Below are 16,763 nucleotides of genomic sequence, written 5' to 3'. Positions count from 1 at the left end.
ACTACATCAAAGAGACTAAAAACCAATGTTAAAAGAGAGAAGAAACTTGTGAGTCTCTTACACTCAGTGACAACATGGAAAACTGTCTCGCGGAGATTACAAAATGGACACTTGTTAAAAACAGCAGGATTAATAACAGAAATAAAAGCATTTGAGGCGATAGCACCATGTAAAATCCTCCACTGAAGGTCGGCAGTCCGCTTTTTGAGAGGAGGTTTATATAAAGTCCTCCACTGTGGGCCTGGTCCGCTTTCTCCACCCAGTCCGTTGCTCCACACAGTGGAGGGTCTGCTGCACAGGCCTTTCTGTTGATGCTTTTGACACAGTTAGTATAGAAAGTTTTTTTGTCGGCTCTGTGCAGCGACAGTTTTTCTGGATTAATGACCTTGAGCAGGCCTTGGGCCGGTCAGTTCTCCCAGCCCTGGGCTCAGGTAGACATCAGGAAAGGGGTCCGCTTGGTCTGGATCAGCCTCTCCCTGGCTGTATGTGGTTAGGAGGGTCCTCTCTTCTCCAGTGAGCCTCTGGCTCCAGAGCTGCAGGATTCTTTGAGCCACCCGGACAGAGTTCAGACCCAGCAGAGAGCCCAGGGCCCGGGCATCATTCAGCGCCGGCCCCACTGCATCCACCAGCTGTTGCAGGGACAGGGTCTTGGACCTGCACAGAGCCACCATCAGGCCGGGTGTGACGTCCAGCCTGGCTCCGTGGATCAGTGGCTCCTTCAACAACCAGTACAGAGAGTCAGAATTTGGGCTCCTTTTATGTTTAAAAAGAGCCCAACACTTAAAAACACCGTGATAAAACGGAGGCAGCCCACTCAACTTTAAAAATTTAGAATCAGTTAAAAACAGAGCAGTATCCAGCCCCAGGTTACTCACGCGTCTGAGGATACATGCTGGCCACGTCTCTCCAAACCAAATCAGCCAGACCTGTGAGATATTTTTGTAAAAACTGGAGTCTAAAAGTGGCTGTTCGGCTGGCCAGGTGGACAAGGACCTGTCCCCCCTCCTCTCTGGATAAAAACAGCACCCCTTGTGGCACCCAGTGTAGACCATCCCAAAAAAAATCCACCATTTGCTTCTGTATTTTGGCTAAAAGGCCTGAGGGAGGGTCTACACAGGTCAGACGGTGCCACAGTTGGGATGCCACAAGGTTGTTTAAAACCAAAACCCTACCTTTAAAAGACATCTGAGGGAGCAGCCACTTCCACTTGGAAAGCTTTCCCTGAATCTTTTCAGTGACGTTCTCCCAGTTCTTCTGGACAATATTTTCTTTACCTAAAAACACTTCAAGATATTTAAATCCGTCAGTTCTCCAGGTGAGGCTCTGGGGAAGAACTGGGAGACCGCCACGCCACTCATCGACAGCGAGGGGCTCACTTGTCTTCCAATTCACCCTCGCTGCCGATGCTACACTAAAACTACTCACAATATTGATTAAAATGTCTGCATCTCTCTGGCTTCTAACAATAACAATGATGTCATCTGCATAAGCTGATAAAACAATTTTGCCATTAAAACCCAGTAAAAACAGACCTTGCAAATTGGAGCGTATTTTTCTGAGGAGAGGTTCAAGGGAGAGCGCATAGAGCATCCCCGACAGAGCACAGCCCTGCCGGACCCCTCTACACACTCTAAAAGGAGCACACAGAGTACCATTGAACTTCAGCACACTCTCAACTTCACTGTACAACACCTTGATCTTTCCTATGAAACCAGCGCTGAACCCAAACTTCTCCATCACCTTCCAGAGGAAGTTGTGCTCAACGCGGTCGAAAGCTTTTTCCTGATCCAGAGAAATCAGACCAGTATTAATGCCCAATGAGCTGGAGACCTCCAAAACATCCCGAATTAGGCAAACATTGTCTACCATGGACATGCCGGGTACACAGTAGGTCTGGTCCCGGTAGATGACCTGCTCCATAGCCCTCCCTAGTCTGATGGCCAGCGCCTTGGACAGAAGCTTGTAATCCACACACAGGACGCTAGTTACCGATGTCCTGCAGGTTTCCTTTCTTAGGCAGAAGTGTTATTACTGCCCTACGGCAGGACATCGGCATGGAACCAGAGGCCAGACTCTCGTTAAAAACATCTAAAAGATCTGTTCCTAAGATGTCCCAGAATTCCTTAAAAAACGCAAACTCAACATTTTTTTCGAGTGAGGGAGGCTCGGTTGGAAAGATGGAGAGAGAGGGAGAGGGAGAGAGAGAGAGAGAGAGAGAGAGAGAGAGAGAGAGAGAGAGAGAGGAGAGGGAGGCTCGGATGGAAAGAGGAGAGAGAGAGAGAGAGAGAGAGGGAGAGAGAGAGGGAGGCTCGGATGGAAAGATGGAGAGAGAGGGAGAGGGAGAGAGAGAGAGAGAGAGGCTCGGATGGAAAGATGGAGGAGAGAGGAGAGGAGAGAGAGAGAGAGAGAGAGGAGAGAGGAGAGAGAGAGGAGAGAGAGAGAGAGAGAGAGAGAGAGAGGGGCTTGGATAGAGGGAGAAAATTAGAGGGGGAGAGACACTGAGAGTGAATGATAGGTTGTGTTTGTTGTTCCTCCATCCTTCCTCTCCTCTGCTGTTGGAGAGGAGATCATCCATCACTCTATTACACACACACACACACACACACACAGTATAAATACACACTATTACACACATTGATACATTCTCCAGTTCCCCAGAGACCAGCCAATGAGTGTTGAGCTGTAGGGGAATCCGATTGGCTTAGCAAGCTGTCAGTCAGTCAGTCATGATCCCCCTGTATCCCCACGGCAACGAGGAGAGCTGGCTGGGGGTTGCGGGGAGAAATAGGAGGAAGATGAGGAAGAGGAGGAATGTGAAGCCTGGTCCAGCTCCCTGACAGGAGGTCACGATGAAGCTCCTCGTGACTCCATGACCATCAGATTTACTCTGAGAGGCTGAAGGTCAAAATTGTCTTGGGTCCAGATTGAATCAGAACCCGACGAGCATAAATTATGTTCCAGAACAAAAAGACTGAACTTCTGTTGACCTGAAACACCAGTATGCACCACCAAGTACTTCTGGAAGATGCTATTTTCTATTTTTTAAAAAGGGCACTATGAAGCACTATCTAACATGTCAAATATGGAAGCTAGGCGAGCGGCCCTCTGCGACAAGCTATGACGCTCCACGTGCATCTTTAGCGTCAGTTGTGCACGTGCAGGTCTGCCTGTAGTCTAGTTACCATGACATGACGTAACATACATTACGTATGTAACGCATTTAACGTTACCTACGTGTCGCAGTCTATCGGGCTACCCTGCACGTTGAAAGATTATGCTAAATGTGGACCCAGTGCGTTAAAAAGTGAGAACGTGTTGAAATATAGTTGTGACATTCATAGATTCACTATTTCAAATTAGAAGCCACGTTAAAAACAAAACAATAAAAATGTAGAGCTAGTGTTAGGAAGCTAAACATCATTTCTAATATATATTTCTATATAATAGAAACATCCGCGCAGGACTATGCTGCTAACAGCTAACGTAAACTAGCTCTCGCTGGTCACACTATAGCATGAACCTGCGATAGTGAGTTTACTGCACCTGTACTGAAGGCGTCCCGGGGATGATCTTTGTTCGGCGTTAGCCTCTAGTCTCGAGCCCTGCCCCCTAGCATATGAAAAACTTGCATATTATCATCCAATGACATGGCTCAGAAAGATGTACGACATGCACTATGGCTTTCATTCACACGCTTTAATCAACCCGAGTTTGTAAAATGCACTCAGACCATTAGACGAGTATCTAATCCTTCAATCTTTAATCACGCACAGACATCTTGAACTAGATCTGAATGTACAGACACCACCTCCCCGAACAGAGCTGTCCCCTCGGCTCACTACATCACGCTTGGATGATTTTCATTTGGCTGTGTTTGGGCGTTTTATGCTTATTGCCTTATATATGTTTATTGTTCCCTCAGGTCCCCCAAGAATCCCCAGCAGAAGATCATCAAGCGGGTCATTGGCCTGGAGGGAGACTTCATCAGGTAAGACGCAGCAACACATGTCTCACTGATAAAGGAACTGATTCCTTTAATGTCACTTTAATATCGTCATAAATGGCTTCCTGGGGTTGATGTGAAACAGCAGAAAACACACAGCTGTCTCTCGTCTAATCGTATCAGTTTGCAGTCAATAGGTTCACTCCATCACGCTGCTTTCTAATCAGATTAACTGGCATCACCTGGTGGCAAAAGTAAATCACTGCTTGGCTCCTGTACAAACACTCGACACACAGGGCAGAACCATACTCTACTTTACCTCAAGAGCAGATGGAAGGTTCCCACTTGTGTTTTAATTGTAGGCATGTTTACATTTTCAAGTAGTATTATATGTTTCCTTTTTTAAAAGAGGATACTAACCCTGTGTAAAGTAGGGAAGCCCAGAAGGGCCACATCTCGAGATGATCTACCCGATATCACAACGGTTGTTTCCTCTTGAATGACTGTTGGTGCGTTATAGATTGTGTCGAGCTCATTCCTCAGTATTCAACCTGTGTTTGTCAATGATGTAAAGTTTGACTAAAATGACAAAAGATTAAATAAATAAAATAGCTGATTTAAGACAGAAAACGTAGTGTAACGACTTTTCGTTGACTAAAATGTTTTTAAAACTATGAAGGATAAAAATGACGACACTAAAGCATAACACTAAATCTAAAACAGCTGCTGAAATGAACTCTGAAGGTGTGGAGTTAGACATACAGGATATATTAGCTGCTAACTAGCATAACACACCGGAATCGCAGACCGAACTGTCGGTGGTAGAGTTGCATTGTGGGTAATAAGGATGAAGAAGAATGTGTGGAATAAAAACGATGATATTTCTGGTTCTGCTGCATTGATTTTGATACTTGTTTACTGTCCGTTGTGAGTGCAGCAGTACTCTCTGAAATAAGGACTTTAGTAGCTCAGTGATCCAGCTAGTACAGCCTGCAGGACACACAGCAGGAGTCATGGCTGCTGCTGAGACCTTTCTGGTCTGGTCACACCAAACAGAGATTTGTACGCAGTTCACTGTCACAGCTGTTCTCTTCTCTTGTTTTTGAGGTGACTTTCAGCGGTTGTTGTGTCCATGTAGCTTGCCCTTGTCCCATTAATAACTGTGGTTCCTCTGCATGGCTGAACAAACAGGCTCCCACTGTTGACAAAAGCAGATTTGAAGTGGTCGGTCACTGCCGGCACCGTGTGTCGTGTTTGCCAGGTAGGTGAACAAATTACAAAAAGGGTTCAACGCACCATGAAACCAACATGTCCAACTGCTGAGCGCTGTAGAGGAGTCTTCAACTCAAACTCAAGCTGAAGCCTTTGTATTCACATTATCTTCAGACTGGAAACAACTCGTGTGCAGCCGGATTCTAAAACACTTTAATAATAATATTTGGAAACTTTCTTAAAGCTGGAGTGCGGAAATTTTGCATCCCCTTTCTCTGAGAGTCGATACATAACAACGCCTACAGGTGAGCTCACCGCGTCGCCTACAGGTGTATTTGTTCTCGCTGTCCATCGCTCTCTTTTTTTTTACTTTGGTCCTTCCTCCGGTCTACTGCGACACAGAGAGCGTTCCTGGTGGGGATAATCAGCATTGTGTTTTTTGTAAGCAAATATTAGCATCCCAATTAATATCACAATTAACGTGAACTGTGAAGACACCGTGCTAACTAAGCTAGCTAGCTAGTGTTAGAGTTACATACAGTTTATGGTTAGGCATATGAAATCTGGATTTTGGGTTTTTGTCGACTGGTTAATAAGAATATAAAGTAGGTTTGTTTTATACCAATGTTCACGCATGGTGCTGTGTTTCAGAGCGTCATCAACATTAGAAAACAGATTTCATGTCTGGAGTATGTTCTGTTTCTTTTACACTTCAGCCCACAACAATTGATCTGGTTTGTTTTATAAATGCTCGTGCACCATGAAACGCAGTATTTCAGGGCTGAATGTGTTTCTAAAAAAGAATCTTTTTGTTATTGCCCCCGTGCGGGATCAGTGCGAGTGCTGTGCAGCAGACTGTACTGGAGCTCTTTTAACTCCTCGAGCTTAATGCTGGCTTGAAATTGGTCTTGAATTGCATTTGAACAGGCATTAAGAACACATTAAGGTTAGGATAGCTATTCTTATTCTGAGTGTGTGTGTGTGTGTGTGTGTGTGTGTGTGTGTGTGTGTCTCCCTGGTTCCTTCAGGAGGAGGGAGCTGTTCTCAGCCCTGTAACACGACGTTCTCGTGAGGAAATGAGCTCCACAGTTCAGATAATGACGCGCAGCAGGAGAGTCGGCCGAGCTGCCGGCTCTGATGCAGCAACTTCTCCAAACTCACCGTCTTCTAACTCATTAAACAGACCATCGTGTCCCCAATCTCTCTGTCCAATTAGCTTTACAGCCTCTTTCACTTTTACTTTTTAATCAGAACACAAAACCCGGGCATAGACTCTGCAAACTATGAAACTTGTGACTGAAGCGACTTTATTACTTTGTCATCATTGTGTTATATTATCTGACACCTCCTTACATCACAAGTGACGTGATCATTATTCACAGGTCACGCAAACACATTTCTGCACTTTACTTTTAAAGACGACAAGGAAACATTAGATCTTCTGAAGTCACAGATCAATAACACCTTCTTGTACTGAGTATTTAGTAAAGTATGTCCCATTCAGAGTCAAATATAGGATAAAGCAGCGAATGCTTGATACGACGTCTAAATGTCTTGTTGGGCGTTCGGTTGCACTAAAACACTAGTCGGCTGTTTATTTATTTAAGTACCTCTTGTTTTTTATTAGCCAAAATTAGCATTTTAATTAATATCACAGTTAACGTGAACTACGGATGCACCTTGCTAACTAAGACCAACTAAACAACAAGATGGCGACGGCCAAAGTGCGAAACTCAAGGCTTCAAAACGTCGTCATTAGACCAATGGGTGACTTCACCGTGACTACGTACTAATATCTCATTTCTCTGAGCTTCTATCTCAGTTTCATCTTCATCACAACTTCTGTGGTGATCACTAAGCAGCTGACATGGAAACTTAAAGAACATTTCAATATATCTGTATGTTCGTAGATTCTGAATTTATTGGGAGATGAGAAAGTTTTTAGGACGCAAATTCATTCTGTGTTTGAACATGAAGGAAGAAAAACAAGTGCGAGAGAAATGTAGAGACAGCATAGTGTGTGACTAAAGCCTCTGCTCTTCAGGGTCAATGCCTGAGGTCGTGTCATGCAGATGTTAATTATCATGCATGCACAACATGAAGCATCAACACGGATCATAAGCGACACGCAGAGGGAACCCGGTCGCTGTGATGGACAGCACCAGTGAACCGGCACACTTCAGACCCTGCAGCAGCGCCGGGGAGGTTGAGAGGAAGTGGCATCAGACCCACAGAGGCGTGTGTTTACAGTATCACAACACGGCATCATCATGCCTTCCATCCCGGCAGCGGTGTGACTGGTGCCACCCTGCAAACTCCAGGTCACCGGCTGGGGGGGGGGGTGAATAACTAACGGGCCTGAGATGGGTTCCCTGGCGGAGGCGGCGCTGTGTCGTCTCACAGGCTGGCGTAAATCACAGCTCCGGTTTTAATTGGAGACCGTCTGCCTGCCACAGAACCGTCAGCCGCACAGAGAAGATTGTTTTACACATCCGTCTCCCAACAGACACGTAAATCTCCCGGCGTCTCCGTCGGGCCGGAGGAAACTAAGTGGGAGTGTTAACTGTGGCGCGGTGCAGGAGAATCTGAACTAATGGTTACTCATAAATAAGGTTTATGTGTCTGTTAAAGCATTGTACAGGTTCCACTGACACCTAAAGTCACTCCTCCTCTCACAAACATAACGCACTGAAGGGAACACGCTGCAGGAAGGACTTCATCAGTATTCAGGAAATTAACTTCATCTCTATTTAGAGCAATACACACATTATAGATACTGTGTGCTACCATGTGGAGGCTTTTATCAGAGTCCTGGAGGAAACCTGGCACACAAAATTCAATTTTGTGTCGTCTCGCAGCCAAAATGGTTGAACATGCTGCCAGCCTCATCCAGTGATCCTCCCAGTGCAATGTCTTCAGCAAACGCTCAACAGACTTCAGATTTATCTCCAAAAGATTCACAACAAGTCTGTGTTTGCTTTTTGGTCCAGACTGAAATATCTTTTGGCAATCCCTCTATTGGATTAGCACGTCCTGTCCCCGAAGGATGAGTCCTCGTGAATGCGGTGGTCCTCTCACTGTTCCTCTGCAGCCACCAGCAGCAACGTGTTCACTTCTCCTGTGAACACTTCTACTTCATGGATTCACACAACAAGTACATTCAGCAAGACGAGGTCAGAAGAGGAAGCTAAAGTCTCCCAGTGTGGACGAGTTGAAAGGGAGGCACAAGCAACTGAGAGATCGTCTTCTCAGAGTCATAGAACACACAGACGTCAGATATGATCGGCCTCCAACGCAAATACACCTCCATTAATGTGTTTGGAGAGCCTCGACAGGTGAACGACAGAACTGACCTGAGCATCGTGTGTTCATGTGTTCATGTGTTGACGCTGCCTGCAGGTGAGGGTTCATGTGTTCATGTGTTATGTGTTGACGCTGCCTGCAGGTGAGGGTTCGTGTGTTCATGTGTTGACGCTGCCTGCAGGTGAGGGTTCATGTGTTCATGTGTTATGTGTTGACGCTGCCTGCAGGTGAGGGTTCGTGTGTTCATGTGTTGACGCTGCCTGCAGGTGAGGGTTCATGTGTTGACGCTGCCTGCAGGTGAGGGTTCATGTGTTCATGTGTTTATGTGTTGACGCTGCCTGCAGGTGAGGGTTCATGTGTTCATGTGTTGACGCTGCCTGCAGGTGAGGGTTCGTGTGTTCATGTGTTAACGCTGCCTGCAGGTGAGGGTTCATGTGTTGACGCTGCCTGCAGGTGAGGGTTCATGTGTTCATGTGTTTATGTGTTGACGCTGCCTGCAGGTGAGGGTTCATGTGTTCATGTGTTGACGCTGCCTGCAGGTGAGGGTTCGTGTGTTCATGTGTTGACGCTGCCTGCAGGTGAGGGTTCATGTGTTCATGTGTTTATGTGTTGACGCTGCCTGCAGGTGAGGGTTCATGTGTTCATGTGTTGACGCTGCCTGCAGGTGAGGGTTCATGTGTTCATGTGTTCATGTGTTGACGCTGCCTGCAGGTGAGGGTTCATGTGTTCATGTGTTGACGCTGCCTGCAGGTGAGGGTTCATATACACGTGAATGAGTAGAATCTTTGTTTCGTAGCTCTGCATCATCTTTTCACTGACAGATATACTGTAATATAAGAGATTAATAAAATACAATATATATAAAAGACGCTTCACTTTTCTAAAGTTATTTTCACTCTCTGCTCAAAGGCATCCAAGATATTCCAGTAAAGACAGATGAAGGAAGTGACGGTCGATCCATAAGTCCTTCAGCGTGGAGGAAGCATCAAGGTCGCACCTCGCTCACATTTACTGAAAGGAACCGAGCACTTTTGGAAAATCTGTAATTAAGCTGGAAGTGTGTGAAGCTGAGGAAAGGTTGAGAACACAGTGAGGATGTAACTGCACGTGTCCTTGGTTCTGTAAAGATTTCCCAGCTGTTCCTTTTAAACGCTGCACAGAACCGAGTCAACAGACTCTGACCTTTTTTTATTCCTGCAAAAAGGTCACAGCTTGTTTTTTTTGTGAGTCAGTAAATTCAGCTGCGGTGGCTAAATCAATATTTATGTATCCAAGGCCTCCCAGACCAGCACACACACACACACACACACACACACACACACACACACACACACACACACACACACATTAAGAATCGCAGACGAGTTTCCATTTAAAAAGTCACTGAGGCTATAAGTCACAATGTTCTCCTGCTAAATGATAAATCAGAGCGGAACAGGCCCATAACAGTCCAGAGGGATGATGAAGGGCGTTTGACCTTCTCCCCATAAACATGACGACCTGATTGAAGCAGCTGCACCATCAGACGAACAACCCCCCCCCCCCCCCACACACACTTATTAGTCTGAATCCTCGGATCAGATCTGTTTGAGCGATAAGGCGGCGACGGGAAGTGATGCCTCAGGGGAGACTTAGAGGCCGATGATTAACGATAATGAAATGAAAGCGATAATTGTCTCGCAGATTTGATCGGCAACTTCCCCCAGAATCTGTCTCTTATCAGAAGGTTCAGTTTCAGCATGTCTTCCTCTCATGTTAACGTGATGTACAGACTCATACAGAGTCTGACTGTCACGGCCCTCAGCGTCTGAGACCGGAGACGACGCACCCTTTAGTGTTCGAGACGCACCAAACTCAACGGCGGTCAGGGGGGCGGGGCTTCTGGTTTCAGGCGGGGCCGACTGAGTGTTGTGTTTACAAACGGCAACTGAAAGATCGAAGAGATTCTCTAAAAACATTGTGGACAACAAGCGTCACCGAGCTTTCTGTCTTTGACTGGTTGTTTCTCGTGTCTTCAGGACTCTGGGCTACAAGAACCGGTACGTTCGAGTTCCTGACGGACACTTCTGGCTGGAGGGGGATCATCACGGACACAGTCTGGATAGCAACAGCTTCGGACCGGTACGAACTGTGTGTGTGTGTGTGTGTGTGTGTGTGTGTGTGTGTGTGTGTGTGTGTGTGTGTGTGTGTGTGTGTGTGTGTGTGTGTGTGTGTGTGTGTGTGTGTGTGTGTGTGTGTGTGTGTGTGTGTGTGTGTGTGTTTACACATCTGGAGGCTTCTCCTCCCAACATTAAGATTTCATTAACACTGCGTTTGGTGCAGAAAGAGAATGAACTTCCTCACACTGACTCCTCCTCTCTGTTTCTTGTTGGGGGGGGGGGGCTGCTTGCTATGGACGGTGCAGCAGCAGAAGGCCCAGATCTCAGAGCCGAGGAGCTCACAGGAAATCCCCTCAGATCTGAACCCCGAACACATCGACCAGCAGATCCTCCGAGCTCCTCTGGCTTCTCTCTTTCCTCCTGAGATATTATATATATATATATATATATATATATATATATATATATATATATATATATATATATATATATATATATATATATATATATATATATAGGCATTATATATATATATATGCATTATATATATATATATATATATATGCATATATATAGATATATATATGCATATATATATATCTATATATATAGTATATGGCATATATATATATATTATATATATATATATACGCTATATATATATATATATAGTGCATATATGAATATATATATATAATATATAATATATATATATATAGCTATATATATATATATATATATATATTATATATATATATATATATAATGCATATATGCATATATATATTATATATATGCATCTATATATATATATATATATATATATGCATATATATATATATATGCATATATATATATATATAATGCATATATATATATATATATATATATCTATATATATGCATTATATATATGCAATATATATATATATATATAGGCATATATGCATATATATATATATATAATATGCATATATATATATATATATATGATATATATAATGCATATATATATATATATCATATATATATATGCATATATATATATATATGCATATATATATATATATGCATATATATATATATATATGCTATATATATATATATATATATATATATATATATATATATATATATATATGCATATATATATATATATATATAGCTATATATATATAATATATATATATATATATATATGCATAATATATATATGCATATATATATCTATATATATGCATATATATATGCATATATATATATATGCATATATATATATATTATATATATATGCATATATATATGCATATATATATGCATATATATATGCATATAATATGCATATATATATATATGTATACATATATATATATATATACATATACATATGTGTATATATAAATAAATATATATATAATTACATACATATGTATATATATACAATGTATATACAAATGTGTATATATATATAAATATATATTTGTATTTATATATAAATATAAATAAATATATAATTATATATAAATATATATAAACCCTAACCCTAAACAGCAACCTTTCACAATAAAAGCCCGAGACACATACACATACACTACACACACACACACACACACACACACACCCACCCTCTCATACAGTATGAAGCTGCAGACGGACTCTTGCTGTTTCACTTACTTCAAAACTGTTTTCTAAGAAATGCAAAACCTTTGGAGGAAAACTGTGAATGTAATAAAGAGAAGACGTGATGTCAGTGGATCTCTGGGGAAGTGCGGCCTATAAAGGCGTTTAAAGGGGAAATAAATATCACTTTTACTGAGCCTGAAGCACGAGATGACCACAATACATCGATCGATACCAGTGAGTCAGACACAGCTCAGCTGCTGACAGCTCCATGCTCCTGATGAACCGAGGAACGAGGACAGGAACCAAACAAGACAGAAGACGAAGGAGCTGAAGAAGACAGCACCGACAGACAAATTCTACAAACCAACGCAGGAAGCTTCTGCAGCAGCAACATGAACCACAGACAGAGCGGAGCAGGAAGAGATGGAAGCATTAAAGAGGAATACAAGTCCCCACCGAGTCAGAAGAGGAACCACGGAACCCAAACAGAAAGAGAAGACTGAGTGAAGGTCGCAGGGATCCAAAGAGACGAAGAATAAACGGACGGACCAAACAAAGCAGACGAGAAACCAGCAGAAGACAAAAGAGAAGCAGGACACGAGAGAAGCTGGAACTAGTTCTGGGATTAAAGGATGTGCTGAGCTCCAGCTCTCACATCTGGTTCTTCAGACACATCGCTCAGACCTCAGCCCCACCCCGGCCGTCGGGACCCCGAGATGAACGCAGCACGGTGGTTTTTAATAAACACGGTAGAAGTGAAGAGAAGAGAAGTGAAGAGAAGAGAAGAGAAATGTAGTGAAGAGAAGTGAAGAGAAGAGAAGAGAAATGTAGTGAAGAGAAGAGAAGAGAAATGTAGTGAAGAGAAGTGAAGAGATGTGAAGAGAAGTGAAGAGAAGAGAAGAGAAATGTAGTGAAGAGAAGTGAAGAGAAGAGAAATGTAGTGAAGAGAAGTGAAGAGAAGAGAAATGTAGTGAAGAGAAGTGAAGAGATGTGAAGAGAAGTGAAGAGAAGAGAAGTGAAGAGAAATGTAGTGAAGAGAAGTGAAGAGATGTGAAGAGAAGTGAAGAGAAGAGAAGTGAAGAGAAATGTAGTGAAGAGAAATGGAGATGTGAAGAGAAGAGAAGAGAAATGTAGTGAAGAGAAGTGAAGAGAAGAGAAGAGAAATGTAGTGAAGAGAAGTGAAGAGATGTGAAGAGAAGTGAAGAGAAGAGAAGTGAAGAGAAATGTAGTGAAGAGAAGTGAAGAGAAATGAAGAGATGTGAAGAGATGTGAAGAGAAGAGAAGAGAAATGTAGTGAAGAGAAGTGAAGAGAAGTGAAGAGATGTGAAGAGAAGTGAAGAGAAGAGAAGAGAAATGTAGTGAAGAGAAGTGAAGAGAAGTGAAGAGAAGTGAAGAGAAGTGAAGAGAAGAGAAGAGAAATGTAGTGAAGAGAAGTGAAGAGAAGTGAAGAGAAGTGAAGAGAAGAGAAGTGAAGAGAAATGTAGTGAAGAGAAGTGAAGAGAAGAGAAGAGAAATGTAGTGAAGCGCCGTGAAGAAGAAGTGCCGAGCCGTGAAGCGAAGAGAAGAAGAGTAAGTGAAGAGAGAGAAAGAGTGAAGAGATGTGAAGAGAAGTGAAGAGAAGTGAAGAGAAGAGAAGTGAAGAGAAGAGAAGTGAAGAGAAGAGAAGAGATGTGAAGAGAAGAGAAGTGTAGTGAAGAGAAGTGAAGAGAAGAAAGGTGAAGGGAAGAGAAGAGATGTGAAGAGAAGAGAAGAGAAGTGTAGTGAAGAGAAGTGAAGAGAAGAAAAGTGAAGAGAAGTGAAGAGAAGAGATGTGAAGAGAAGAGAAGAGAAATGTAGTGAAGAGATGTGAAGAGAAGTGAAGAAAAGAGAAGAGAAGAGAAGAGAAGAGAAGCGTGAGCGAAGGAAGAGAAGAGCCGAAGAGAAGTGAAGAGAAGTGAAGAGAAGAGAAGAGAAGAGAAGAGAAGTGAAGAGAAGAGAAGTGAAGAGAAGAGAAGTGAAGAGAAGAGATGTGAAGAGAAGAGAAGAGAAGAGAAGTGAAGAGAAGTGAAGAGAAGAGAAGTGAAGAGAAGAGAAGTGAAGAGAAGTGAAGAGAAGAGAAGAGAAGAGAAGTGAAGACAAGTGAAGAGATGTGAAGAGAAGTGAAGTGAAGAGAAGAGAAGAGAAGTGAAGAGAAGTGAAGAGAAGTGAAGAGAAGTGAAGAGATGTGAAGAGAAGTGAAGTGAAGAGAAGAGAAGTGAAGATAAGAGAAGAGAAGAGAAGTGAAGAGAAGAGAAGAGAAGTGAAGAGATGTGAAGAGAAGTGAAGTGAAGAGAAGTGAAGAGATGTGAAGAGAAGAGAAGAGAAGAGATGTGTTTGTGTCGAGTTCTGGAAGTTTCAGGAGTATATATCTGTATATCCTGCTTGTATTCATTTGATTTGAACGTGAGCGTCACTCTTTAGTGGAAACAGTTTGTGAGCTTCTTGCAGCGTCTTCTCTAAATGCTCATCAAAGTGTTGTTTCTTCATTTCTTACTTTACTTGAGCTCTCAGGGCCACCGTACTTCTGAGGTATACTGGGCTGAAAATAATTGCCGACAAAGCGTTCTTCATCTCCATGCGTGTTTGCTTGTCCCCCCCCCGTCCCCCCCCCCCCCCAGGTGTCGGTGGGGCTGCTTCACGGTCGGGCCTCGCACATCATCTGGCCTCCAGATCGTTGGCAGAAAATCAAACCGTCTCTTCCTCCAAACCGAGGGCCGCTGGACACTGAGGAAGAGGAGGGATGAAGAGGGATGAAGACACACAGACACACAGTTTTTATTACTATGGTAATGTCGACTAAACTGAAACTGTGTGCGAAGACTTTAAAAACACGTAATGAGTTATTGTTTTCTAAAATGTTAAACAGCAGCTGCGATGGACTGAGTTATACAAACTCCTCTGACTCTGCAGCTGATGTGGACCAGCAGCACCTCTGGGGGTGAAGTTTCACGACGTTTAACTGTCCAGTGAAAATATAAAACAACATACACAGACTAAATTGAATAACATTTTCCCGCATTTTGTAATAAATGAGTACATATTGCAGTGGGTATTACAAAGTGCAGGAGTTGTATAATGTAATAAAACATGCGTAATAGCGTCTTCATCTGTGCATGTTATATTTTTAGGAAGGAACACGGAGTCTGTTCAAAGTTTGAGACCGTATCGTTCATGCATGTTTGGTTTGTTATTACATCATGCCTGTAATATTACCTGTTCATGAAAAAGCATTACATAAAGAAATGAAAAACAAAATATTATCATTTATAAATCATTTATTTCAGAATGTAGTCGATATGTCCTTCAGGCGGTTTATCACAACACGTGTGTGTCATTGCACAGTGAAGTGAGATGTATTTAGAGGAGTTATTACGTAGCAGTATCACATATAAAGATGTTGTTGGAGCCTCTTTCATGTCTTTCCTCCATGTTCGTGACCTTTCAAGTGCACTTGAGGATAACTGCGTGAATTCAATTATTTTCCAGTGCGATGGGAGAAAACAATGTGTGTATCATCTAACAATGTATTTCCACTGCGTTAGTTTCCACTCTCTGAGCAGAGAGCTGCCGATGTTCACATCCCATGAATATTCCCTTTATTAAACGAGAGGAGAAACGAGCCTCCACATCAACCAGGTTATCTGGAGTCTTAGAGAGGAACCACACAAGACATAACAGCCAGCTGACTCATGCCCGGCTCTCAAACAGACCTCCGTCTTCTAAGAGGCGCATCGCTCATTTGCATAAATCTAATTGAGGGAGCACTTGTGGTAAATTCAGCCGAATGGAGCTCTCAGTTGTAGCTGTTGATTCTGCCGCTAACAGCTGTGTCACGGCATAATGGGATCCTGGAGGCACAAGTGGGGCTAAATGCAGGTGTACTCAACCCTCCTGCTGAGGAGGCAGCGTGCTCACATCTGCATAATGAATTCACTCAAATGTGATGTGCATTTCCGTGCCAATTGAATCTGACATTTAAGGTTTATGGTTTACATTTGAGGTTAATAAAGTGCAGCCTGCAGAGCAGAATGACTTTGTGTGCGTTGTAGATGTTCAGCTGTGAGTGTGTAATAAAGCTGCTGTTCATATCCTGCTACTTTACATCCTGCATTTACCTTATTTACAGAGAGCTGGGTGTGTGTGTCTGTGTGTGTGTGTGTGTGTGTCTGTGTAAGCTTCTGCTCTGTTACCGTGCCAACAAACGCTGCCGGCTGCAGCTGCTAGGATACCGGCGTTGCCGTGGTGAGATGTAGCCTCGTGTAGACGCGTCGGATCACCAACAGGAAGGAAGAAGCCGCATGTCGAGCTGCAGACATGTTCTATGTTCTTTTAAATCTAATTATCTTTATTGAATTTCCCACAGAGTTGCACATACAGGAAAGAATTACTCATTATAGTGCAAATAACATTTCTGCCTTAAACCGACTGGATTATAAAATGATGGACTAACACATCCATCCATCCATCGTCTACCGCTTATCCGGGATCGGGTCGCGGGGGCAGCAGCTCCAGTAAGGAACCCAAATCTTCCCTTCTCCGGGCCACATCCTCCAGCTCCGACTGGGG

General features: G+C 43.1%; 1 protein-coding gene across 2 annotated transcripts in view; it reads left to right on the top strand.

Moving 5' to 3' along the window:
* The window catches only part of immp2l (inner mitochondrial membrane peptidase subunit 2), a 113,516-nt gene extending 97,287 nt beyond the window's left edge, over positions 1–16,229 (top strand). Inside the window, exons 4-6 of one of the 2 annotated variants that reach the window (XM_029433791.1) lie at positions 3,923–3,988; positions 10,477–10,579; positions 14,816–16,229. In XM_029433791.1, the coding sequence (XP_029289651.1) occupies positions 3,923–3,988; positions 10,477–10,579; positions 14,816–14,941 (295 nt within the window). In that variant the 3' untranslated portion in view covers positions 14,942–16,229. The remainder of the gene's footprint in view (positions 1–3,922; positions 3,989–10,476; positions 10,580–14,815) is intronic. The other variant, XM_029433790.1, reaches the window with a different exon arrangement.
* Positions 16,230–16,763: the final 534 nt, after the last annotated feature.

Source organism: Cottoperca gobio, chromosome 6, assembly GCF_900634415.1.
Source record: "Cottoperca gobio chromosome 6, fCotGob3.1, whole genome shotgun sequence".
NCBI classification, from domain to species: Eukaryota; Metazoa; Chordata; class Actinopteri; order Perciformes; family Bovichtidae; genus Cottoperca; species Cottoperca gobio.
The sequence above is the reverse complement of the archived record's forward strand: the minus strand, read 5'-3'. Positions and strand labels throughout refer to the sequence as shown.